The sequence below is a fragment of the Oncorhynchus nerka genome, unplaced genomic scaffold, assembly GCF_034236695.1.
Source record: "Oncorhynchus nerka isolate Pitt River unplaced genomic scaffold, Oner_Uvic_2.0 unplaced_scaffold_1010, whole genome shotgun sequence".
Classification (NCBI taxonomy): Eukaryota; Metazoa; Chordata; class Actinopteri; order Salmoniformes; family Salmonidae; genus Oncorhynchus; species Oncorhynchus nerka.
The window spans coordinates 23989-36441 of NW_027040289.1; the positions used below are offsets into that span (position 1 = coordinate 23989).

General features: G+C 41.2%; 1 protein-coding gene across 1 annotated transcript in view; it reads right to left on the minus strand.

The window, feature by feature from the left end:
* Positions 1-3449: 3449 nt before the first annotated feature.
* The window catches only part of LOC115121564 (phosphorylase b kinase regulatory subunit alpha, liver isoform-like), a 44874-nt gene continuing 35870 nt past the window's right edge, over positions 3450-12453 (minus strand). Inside the window, 4 exon segments of the mRNA XM_065016361.1 lie at positions 3450-5006; positions 5705-5905; positions 7316-7549; positions 8781-8834. Of these exon segments, the coding sequence (XP_064872433.1) occupies positions 4833-5006; positions 5705-5905; positions 7316-7549; positions 8781-8834 (663 nt within the window). The 3' untranslated portion in view covers positions 3450-4832.

A 12453-nucleotide genomic window follows, 5' to 3' on the forward strand; every position in this document is an offset into this window, starting at 1 on the left:
CATGCGCATACATGAAGGCACACACACACACACACACACACACACACACACACACACACACACACACACACACACACACACACACACACACACACACACACACACACACACACACACACACACACACACACACACACACACACACACACACACACACACACACACACACACACACCTAGATACACAGCTACATACACAGCTACATACACAGCTACAGGTGCTCTCCTGGGAAAGAGCAGGAGCTCAACTAGCAGGTACAGTAGTTGATATATCTTCATGAGTTGTTTTCCACACACTGCAGCTTCCTCTATAAAGCAGATGTTTTTCTCCCAGTCTGTTATTCTCTGTATTTGTCATATTGAAACCAGACCACTGAGACCAGGGCTGCCGATCCAATCAGTGGAACAGAAGAGGTGGATGTTAGCTAACACATCCTGCTGTCGCAGCACAACAGAAGAGGTGGATGTTAGCTAACACATCCTGCTGTCGCAGCACAACAGAAGAGGTGGATGTTAGCTAACACATCCTGCTGTCGCAGCACAACAGAAGAGGTGGATGTTAGCTAACACATCCTGCTGTCGCAGCACAACAGAAGAGGTGGATGTTAACTAACACATCCTGCTGTCGCAGCACAACAGAAGAGGTGGATGTTAGCTAACACATCCTGCTGTCGCAGCACAACAGAAGAGGTGGATGTTAGCTAACACATCCTGCTGTCGCAGCACAACAGAAGAGGTGGATGTTAGCTAACACATCCTGCTGTCGCAGCACAACAGAAGAGGTGGATGTTAGCTAACACATCCTGCTGTCGCAGCACAACAGAAGAGGTGGATGTTAGCTAACACATCCTGCTGTCGCAGCACAACAGAAGAGGTGGATGTTAGCTAACACATCCTGCTGTCGCAGCACAACAGAAGAGGTGGATGTTAGCTAACACATCCTGCTGTCGCAGCACAACAGAAGAGGTGGATGTTAGCTAACACATCCTGCTGTCGCAGCACAACAGAAGAGGTGGATGTTAGCTAACACATCCTGCTGTCGCAGCACAACGCTGAACACGATCAAAACAAAAGGCCATCGTCACACATCACCTTTGTCGTACATGAAAGCCAACAGTGCAAGCCTGGTCTCCATGGTAATGAGGTGTGCCAGGGCGAGACAGAGAGAATCAAAGCGAGACAGAGCTGCTCTACTCTTTCATCTCGGGACCTTTGTGACATCTGCATCAGACAGGCCACTTTCCTAATTGTGTGTGTGTGTGTTCCTGTGCGTGTGTGTGTCCTCGGTGCAGATGTGGATGAGTGTGTGGAGGGCCAGCAGCAACAGCGCTGCCAGCAGACCTGCGTCAACACCTTCGGCTCGTTCCGCTGCTCTTGCCCCTACGGACACACCCTGGCCGGGACGGAAGGGCCTGTGTGGCTGAGTGTCCCGCAGGGTACAGGAAACAACCCTCAACCCCGATACCTGGAGGAAACCTGTCCAGAAAGGAGTGTGTAGGTAGGAGACACTGGGATGCCGCAGGTTTAGCAGAAATGAATAGAATGCCACAACTTTTAATTAGACTAGTGGAATATCTCTCTCTCTTAATTACTCTCGCGGAAATCTAATTAGCATAATCCTCCCATAAAAATCCATCAATTTATGCTGGAGACATTTCAATCCACCACATCAGCCGATGTCAGACTTCTGCATCTGCGGTGAAAGGTGACAGAGCTAGAGCGGTGTTTGTCAGACCATGAGGCATCCCGAAAGTCATTCTCTCAAAATATTGTCTGTAGGGCCTCCCGGGTGGCGCAGTGGCTAAAGGGCGCTGTACTGCAGTGCCAGCTGTGCCACCAGAGACTCTGGGTTCGTGCCCAACCGGCCTTCGTCTCTCCCGAGCCCGTACGGGAGTTGTAGTGATGAAACAAGATAGTAGCTACTAACAATTGGATACCATGAAATTGGGGGTAAAAATAATAATATATATATTGTCTGTAGCGTCCGAACATCACTATGGAAAGATTAGACTCAAGAACATGATGGGGTTCTCCCTTTTGCTCTATGACCCCCCACAAGCATCTTGGGACACCTCTGAAGTTGGTACAGACGATCTGCCAACTTCTGTCTGTCGCGTCCAAACTGTTTGGGCTACACACTAATATGACCCCTCTGTGGAAAGGTCAGACTCTCACAAACACGTATTTTGATCTACAACGCTCACAAGACTCTTCTGAAGGGTCCTCAGTACCAGTTGAAAAACATGTATGGAAGTATACAATACCAGCGAAAAGTTTGGACACCTCAATCAAGGGTTTTTCTTTATTTTTTTTTTACTATTTTCTACATTGTAGAATAATAGTGAATAATAGTGAAGACATCAAAACTATGAAATAAATTGACTGGTACTGTATATATTTTATACTTCAAGTGGTCTTAAAATTCAAAAATAAAATAAAATGGTAATGACATTCTTAAAACAATTCATTCTTAAAACAATTCCACGTAGTTTAGTGGAATCAATAGAAAATAGATACAACAATGTCATTCAGCAAACAGAATGTGTATGGCGATCAGGTTGTCTTCAACTGCTGGTATGACACTGATCCTTTTACAGACATCAATGAATGTGAGGAGCCAGAGGTCAGTGTACCTGGACACCGGTGTCAGTGGAAGTGTGTGAACCTGCCTGGCTCCCACCGCTGTATCTGTCCCAGAGGCTACAAACTGTCCTCAGACAGACACCACTGCAGAGGTGAGATGAATACACATTCATACTAACGCGCGCACACACACACACACACCCACATCCACACCCACCCACACACACACACATCCACACGCACCCACCCACACACACAACACACACACACACCCACCCACCCACCCACTAACACACACACACACACATACCCCCACCCACACACACACACACACACCCATACAGTCGACATAAATTGATCAAACGGAAGTCTTTGACAAATCTACGATCACAAATCACTTCCAATGATATTTTCCTGACCAGGCCTTTGCCCTGTTTCATCAACAGATATCAACGAGTGCAGCCGTAAGAATGGTGGCTGCTCTCACCTGTGCCTGAACCATAAAGGAAGTTACCAGTGTTCCTGTCCTGCCTCTCACCGCCTCTCCCCCTACAGTAGGAAGAAGTGTCAGCCCAGGAGAGAACAGCAGAGTAATGTGTAGCAGAGATCGTGTGGAGATCATTTAAATATACATGTCATTTATTATATTGTTTCCACCATCCCTCTGTTCGGCTCTTGAACAATGACTTCTACTATTGAATCTACATGTTGTCAGGCCTTACATTTTTTTTTTTGTCAAATCATTACTGAGAACAGTATAAAAACTATTAAAATATTATTGTCACATCCAGAACATATCTGTAACATTGATAGAGGCTTGGACTGCATATTACAGACATATAGCTGAAGAGAAACCAGAAGAACACGTTATTAGTTTAGGGATTTAATTGATGGCATTTAAATATATTTCCCTCAAGTGATTACATGTTGTTTTACAAGGTAGTGTGAATGAATGAGTAAAAACATAATGAAAACATGGTGGCAGACACTGTGATAATTGATTAGTAGAATTGATCCCCTTCAAAATGTCCTCAACTTGGTCCATGTGTCAAAATGTCCTCAACTGCAGACTTATAACATGGCCATGTCTATAGGAATATCAAATGTAATTTTTTGATTAAAAGTGACAGTATTAATTGTACTTGAGTCTGTTATATAAACAGTCATAGTACTTTGTTAAAAATACATTATTTCTATGTATCCACTATATGTATAGTCTCTTTTTAAATATATAAAATAAAGTTAGACACAAAAACAGAACTGTTTCAGCCTCAGTCGTCCTTAACTGCAGAACAGATTCTCCCTTCCCTTATGGTCTCAACTGTAAGCATGCTGGGATGCTAATGTCTAACACACAGTGTTGTACTGAATGACTACGGCTAAAAGGCTGAAATATGGCATGAACCACTGTTGGACTGATTCAACCATGTTATATATATAATCACATTGTCATTATTTTTACTTCACAGATAAACATTCACATACACATTAGCAGCTATGAAGGCATTGCTGACATGCTCCGGGTACATATGGATAAATGCACAGTATTTGTGACACATACAGTGGTGATGATGAGCCACACCTCAGATAACATGAGAGGTAAATGTCGTTGTACAGTGGGATGAAAGGTACAGTCCGCTGCAGTACTTCAACAGGGGATAACATAGTAACTTCTGGATAGGTTTATAACCCCACAACACAGGGTGAGACTGATACAATAGAGGAGGGCTAGGTCAAATACACTCATTATATCATATTAGATCCTTTTAAACAACTCCGTCTGATTCACACATATATATTAAATGTTAAAATTATAAATAATTTTAGTACCGCGTGTCGTCCAACACTCAAAATAAACAACAAACATATATTTAATTATAATTAATTATATATTTAATTTGAAACCTGCTATATTATTGATTATAATCAATCAATTAGCTGCAATAAAACTCCTTTGAGTAGAGTGTGTGTTGTGATTATCTTAGTCATAGGTCATAGGTCAAACCCCATCCAACTTCCTACCTAAGACTAGTTCACCCCCTTCTCTCTGAAGTGTGCACTCATTCACTTCAAGAATTCAATCCAATGATTTTAAATCATCCTTGAATGGGAGTGAAGGAGTGTACACTTGGGGAGAACTAGGCAGTAGTATTTCGTTCCACACTATAATATATTACTTGACTAGACTCTCTTGATAGCTGCCTGCGAGGCCAGGGAGAGAGTGCTCTACATCAAACCCAGTCTGAGACCTCATTGCATGAGACAGGTAGACTGCGGCAGGAAGTCTTGTAGGTATGTGACCACAGCCTTGGAGAGGTAGGTCATGGTACCGTAGCTGCCACTAGGGGCGCTGTCATAGAAGAAGTGACATATCCCCGTGGCTGGATCCTTCTCCAGGAAGTACTCATTGGCTCCATGGGTCCTCTGGAACATAGAGGACATGGCTGATAGGTAGATACATATCATGTTGTCTATAGTTAGAGAATAGGTCTTACTACAAACTGAGACGTGGGGCTCGGATCCCACTTCTGACACCATGTTATGTTATGATAGTCATATGGACGAGTCAGGAAGAGACACGTGACTCTAGTTAACATGATAATATGGCAACGATACAGGACAAACATCCAGGTCACTGAACTGAACCATTACACATTAACCCTTTATAGGACACTACTTTCTAGTGACCATTACACATTAACCCATTACAGGACACTACTTTCTAGTGACCATTACACATTAACCCTTTACAGGACACTACTTTCTAGTGACCATTACACATTAACCCTTTATAGGACACTACTTTCTAGTGACCATTACACATTAACCCTTTACTTTCTAGTGACCATTACACATTAACCCTTTACTTTCTAGTGACCATTACACATTAACCCTTTACAGGACACTACTTTCTAGTGACCATCTCTGTGGCCTTGTGGGAATAGTTTCCACTCTGAGATTGGAAACGTGGGGGTTCGATCCCCGGTCGAGTCAAACCAAACACTTTCAAATGGGACCCGTCTCTGCTTGCAGATGTTCCAGAGGGTGTAGTTCCTCGTACATCACGCTACAGAAACAGGAAATAGGCTCCTCCCCTATGGGCCGTTCTGGCTCAAACTTACCTGGTCCTGTAAGAAGAGGTCATTGGCCATGTGTACGATGCGGTCGATCAGGATGATTCCTCCGATGTTGTCCACATCCATGTCAGCCACCAGCGTCAGCACCATCACAGCCTCCACCAGCAGCTGTCGGTACTCTGGCTGGGGGACGTGGTTCAGAACAGACTCCACGTGCACCGCAAACTTGATCTCGCCTTCTGTCATCTGGCAGGCAGGGACACGACGTCAAGAGTCAGAACGCTTTCCCAGACACAGATGGAATCTCCATCAAGGGATCTGTCTGTGCCAATCATAGTGTCTGAAAGGAAATCTTATTTCCTACTATTATAGGAAGCTACTTTTGTTCTAAATGTGAAACACTGAGAGATGTTCCTTGATGCCGTGCTGCTGTTTGGGAGTCTAGGGGGGTTACTGCACATTATTAATGGAGTTGTAAAAAGGGCTATATAAATACCATTTGATCAATCTATTGATTTGACTACATACCTCTCTGGTAGTGGAGCACATATCCATCTATAGACAGACTGACACTACATACCTCTCTGGTAGTGGAGCGCGTATCCATCTATTGACAGACTGACACTACATACCTCTCTGGTAGTGGAGCACGTATCCATCTATAGACAGACTGACACTACATACCTCTCTGGTAGTGGAGCACGTATCCATCTATAGACAGACTGACACTACATACCTCTCTGGTAGTGGAGCACGTATCCATCTATAGACAGACTGACACTACATACCTCTCTGGTAGTGGAGCACGTATCCATCTATAGACAGACTGACACTACATACCTCTCTGGTAGTGGAGCACGTATCCATCTATTGACAGACTGACACTACATACCTCTCTGGTAGTGGAGCACGTATCCATCTATAGACAGACTGACACTACATACCTCTCTGGTAGTGGAGCACGTATCCATCTGTAGACAGACTGACACTACATACCTCTCTGGTAGTAGAGGAAGGCAGCACGTATCCATCTATAGACAGACTGACACTACATACCTCTCTGGTAGTAGAGGAAGGCAGCACGTATCCATCTATTGACAGACTGACACTACATACCTCTCTGGTAGTAGAGGAAGGCAGCACGTATCCATCTATTGACAGACTGACACTACATACCTCTCTGGTAGTAGAGGAAGGCAGCACGTATCCATATATAGACAGACTGACACTACATACCTCTCTGGTAGTAGAGGAAGGCAGCACGTATCCATCTATTGACAGACTGACACTACATACCTCTCTGGTAGTAGAGGAAGGCAGCACATATCCATATATAGACAGACTGACACTACATACCTCTCTGGTAGTAGAGGAAGGCAGCACGTATCCATATATAGACAGACTGACACTACATACCTCTCTGGTAGTAGAGGAAGGCAGCACATATCCATATATAGACAGACTGACACTACATACCTCTCTGGTAGTAGAGGAAGGCAGCACGTATCCATCTATTGACAGACTGACACTACATACCTCTCTGGTAGTAGAGGAAGGCAGCACATATCCATATATAGACAGACTGACACTACATACCTCTCTGGTAGTAGAGGAAGGCAGCACATATCCATATATAGACAGACTGACACTACATACCTCTCTGGTAGTAGAGGAAGGCAGCACGTATCCATCTATTGACAGGCCGTGGCACTTCTGCAGGATCTTCCACACCTTCTGGTAGAAGCCCATTGGGACCCTGTTGATGGCCCCATCCAGCCGTCTCCTCCTCAGCCACTGGCCCTGCCGCTCCTCCCACTGCAGGTGGCTGTCTGACCCCCCGGGGCCTACAGGGGACAGGATACCACTGGGGGTGGAGGGGCTGCTGCACCGCTACAGGGGGAGATACATGTTCATTTACGTACACAGTACTCATGCTGCGGTACATACACACACACACACCAGGTGAAAGCTATGAGCCCTTGTTGATGTAACTTGTTAAATCCACTTCAAATCAGTACAGATGAACGGGAGGAGACAGGTCAAAGAAGGATTTTTAAGCCTTGAGATATGGGTTGTGTATGTGTGCCATTCAGAGGGTGAATGGGCAAGACAAAGGATTTAAGTGCCTTTGAACGGGGTATGGTAGTAGGTGCCAGGCACACCGGTTTGTGTAAAGAACTGCAACGCTGCTGTGTGTTTCACGCTCAACAGTTTCCTGTGTGTATCAAGAATGGTCCACCACCCAAAGGGTAGGAGTCAACATGGGCCAGCATGCTACAGGCAGGTACATGTTACCATGACGGCACCAGCATGCTACAGGCCAGTACATGTTACCATGACGGCACCAGCATGCTACAGGCCAGTACATGTTACCATGACGGCACCAGCATGCTACAGGCCAGTACATGTTACCATGACGGCACCAGCATGCTACAGGCCAGTACATGTTACCATGACGACACCAGCATGCTACAGGCCAGTACATGTTACCATGACGGCACCAGCATGCTACAGGCCAGTACATGTTACCATGACGACACCAGCATGCTACAGGCCAGTACATGTTACCATGACGACACCAGCATGCTACAGCCAGTGTTACCATGACGAGCATGCTACAGGCCAGTACATGTTACCATGACGGCACCAGCATGCTACAGGCCAGTACATGTTACCATGACGACACCAGCATGCTACAGGCCAGTACATGTTACCATGACGACACCGGCATGCTACAGGCCAGTACATGTTACCATGACGACACCAGCATGCTACAGGCCAGTACATGTTACCATGACGACACCGGCATGCTACAGGCCAGTACATGTTACATGCTACAGGCCAGTACATGTTACCATGACGACACCAGCATGCTACAGGCCAGTACATGTTACCATGACGACACCGGCATGCTACAGGCCAGTACATGTTACCATGACGACACCGGCATGCTACAGGCCAGTACATGTTACCATGACGACACCAGCATGCTACAGGCCAGTACATGTTAGTACAGCAAGCATAAGGCAATGTAACGAAGAAAGACAACCGTTCAGAGTGAACCTCGTCTGCGTGGTTTAGTGAACACGGGACAATGAGGGAGACATGGTTCATGGTTTACCGTGGAACGGGGAGAGGTGACGTTGCTGCTGATGGAATAGCCGCTGTTACTCATCTGGAAAGGATCAACACGGAGAAGACGTCATGTTGTCGTCGAGGGAGAGACACAGAAGGAGGGGATGACGGCGTGAAGGAAAGTCAAACTCACACCTTGTAAATACAGTTTAGATTATGATCAAACGTCAGACACAGTTAAAGATGTGGGCTAGAAAACAGGCAAACATGATCAGCAGCTCAGCATGAGGTAAGGCACTACTGACTGTATTCTAGTACAGCTGGTATGAATGGGCTTTCAGCTGGTGGCTTCATGTCATGTTATGATTGTTGGTTTCATTATGGTCTGGCTGTGGAGATTACAGCTGATGAGGCAATATGACTATTAACTAACAAACTCAACCCACGCTGATCGGACGAGACGAGTCATCCAACTGCAATCAGAACCATACAACATTACAGCATTATTACTACTATACACAAAGAGCATTCTGTCATCATATCTTCTAACTAGAATCAAACATACAGAAAGAGCATTAGGCCTATACTAACCTTTAGATTATATTAAAGAGTATTATGTCTATACTAACCTGTAGATTATATTATAGCGCATTAGGTCTATACTAACCTTTAGATTATATTATAGAGGATTAGGTCTACTAACCTGTAGATTATATTATAGCGCATTAGGTCTATACTAACCTGTAGATTATATTATAGAGGATTAGGTCTACTAACCTGTAGATTATATTATAGAGGATTAGGTCTATACTAACCTGTAGATTATATTATAGAGGATTAGGTCTACTAACCTGTAGATTATATTATAGAGGATTAGGTCTATACTAACCTGTAGATTAAATTATAGAGGATTAGGTCTATACTAACCTGTAGATTATATTATAGAGGATAAGGTCTATACTAACCTTTAGATAATATTATAGAGTATTATGTCTATACTAACCTGTAGATTATATTATAGAGGATTAGGTCTATACTAACCTGTAGATTATATTATAGAGGATTAGGTCTACTAACCTGTAGATTATATTATAGAGGATTAGGTCTATACTAACCTGTAGATTATATTATAGAGGATTAGGTCTACTAACCTGTAGATTATATTATAGAGGATTAGGTCTATACTAACCTGTAGATTAAATTATAGAGGATTAGGTCTATACTAACCTTTAGATAATATTATAGAGTATTATGTCTATACTAACCTGTAGATTATATTATAGAGGATTAGGTCCATACTGACCTGTAGATTATATTATAGAGGATTAGATCTATACTAACCTGTAGATTATATTATAGAGCATTAGGTCTATACTAACCTGTAGATTATATTATAGAGTATTAGGTCTATACTAACCTGTAGATTATATTATAGAGGTTTAGGTCTATACTAACCTGTGGATTATATTATAGAGCATTAGGTCTATACTAACCTGTATATTATATTATAGAGGATTAGGTCTATACTAACCTGTAGATTATATTATAGAGGATTAGGTCTACTAACCTGTAGATTATATTATAGAGGATTAGGTCTATACTAACCTGTAAATTATATTATAGAGGATTAGGTCTACTAACCTGTAGATTAGATTATAGAGGATTAGATCTATACTAACCTGTAGATTATATTATAGAGGATTAGGTCTACTAACCTGTAGATTATATTATAGAGCATTAGGTCTATACTAACCTGTAGATTATATTATAGAGGATTAGGTCTACTAACCTGTAGATTATATTATAGAGGATTAGGTCTATACTAACCTTTAGATAATATTATAGAGGTTTAGGTCTATACTAACCTGTAGATTATATTATAGAGGAGTATGTCTATACTAACCTGTAGATTATATTATAGAGGATTAGGTCCATACTGACCTGTAGATTATATTATAGAGCATTAGGTCTATACTAACCTGTAGATTATATTATAGAGGATTAGGTCTATACTAACCTGTGGATTATATTATAGAGCATTAGGTCTATACTAACCTGTAGATTATATTATAGAGGATTAGATCTATACTAACCTGTAGATTATATTATAGAGGATTAGGTCTATACTAACCTGTAGATTATATTATAGAGGATTAGATCTATACTAACCTGTAGATTATATTATAGAGCATTAGGTCTATACTAACCTGTAGATTATATTATAGAGGATTAGGTCTATACTAACCTGTATATTATATTATAGAGCATTAGGCCTATACTAACCTGTAGATTATATTATAGAGGATTAGGTCTATACTAACCTGTAGATTATATTAAAGAGGATTAGGTCTATACTAACCTGTAGATTTAAATTATAGAGGATTAGGTCTATACTAACCTGTAGATTATATTATAGAGGATTAGGTCTATACTAACCTGTAGATTAGATTATAGAGGATTAGGTCTATACTAACCTGTAGATTATATTATAGAGCATTATGTCTATACTAACCTGTAGATTATATTATAGAGGATTAGGTCTATACTAACCTGTAGATTATATTATAGAGGATTAGGTCTACTAACCTGTAGATTATATTATAGAGGATTAGGTCTATACTAACCTGTAGATTATATTATAGAGGATTAGGTCTACTAACCTGTAGATTAGATTATAGAGGATTAGATCTATACTAACCTGTAGATTATATTATAGAGGATTAGGTCTACTAACCTGTAGATTATATTATAGAGCATTAGGTCTATACTAACATGTAGATTATATTATAGAGGATTAGGTCTACTAACCTGTAGATTATATTATAGAGGATTAGGTCTATACTAACCTGTAGATTATATTATAGAGGAGTATGTCTATACTAACCTGTAGATTATATTATAGAGGATTAGGTCCATACTGACCTGTAGATTATATTATAGAGCATTAGGTCTATACTAACCTGTAGATTATATTATAGAGGATTAGGTCTATACTAACCTGTGGATTATATTATAGAGCATTAGGTCTATACTAACCTGTAGATTATGTTATAGAGCATTATGTCTATACTAACCTGTAGATTATATTATAGAGTATTAGGTCTATACTAACCTGTAGATTATATTATAGAGGTTTAGGTCTATACTAACCTGTGGATTATATTATAGAGCATTAGGTCTATACTAACCTGTATATTATATTATAGAGGATTAGGTCTATACTAACCTGTAGATTATATTATAGAGGATTAGGTCTATACTAACCTGTAGATTTAAATTATAGAGGATTAGGTCTATACTAACCTTTAGATAATATTATAGAGCATTAGGCCTATACTAACCTGTAGATTAGATTATAGAGGATTAGATCTATACTAACCTGTAGATTATATTATAGAGGATTAGATCTATACTAACCTGTAGATTATATTATAGAGCATTAGGTCTATACTAACCTGTAGATTATATTAAAGAGGATTAGGTCTATACTAACCTGTAGATTTAAATTATAGAGGATTAGGTCTATACTAACCTGTAGATTAGATTATAGAGGATTAGATCTATACTAACCTGTAGATTATATTATAGAGGATTAGGTCTATACTAACCTGTAGATTATATTATAGAGGATTAGGTCTACTAACCTGTAGATTATATTATAGAGGATTAGGTCTATACTAACCTGTAGATTATATTATAGAGGATTAGGTCTACTAACC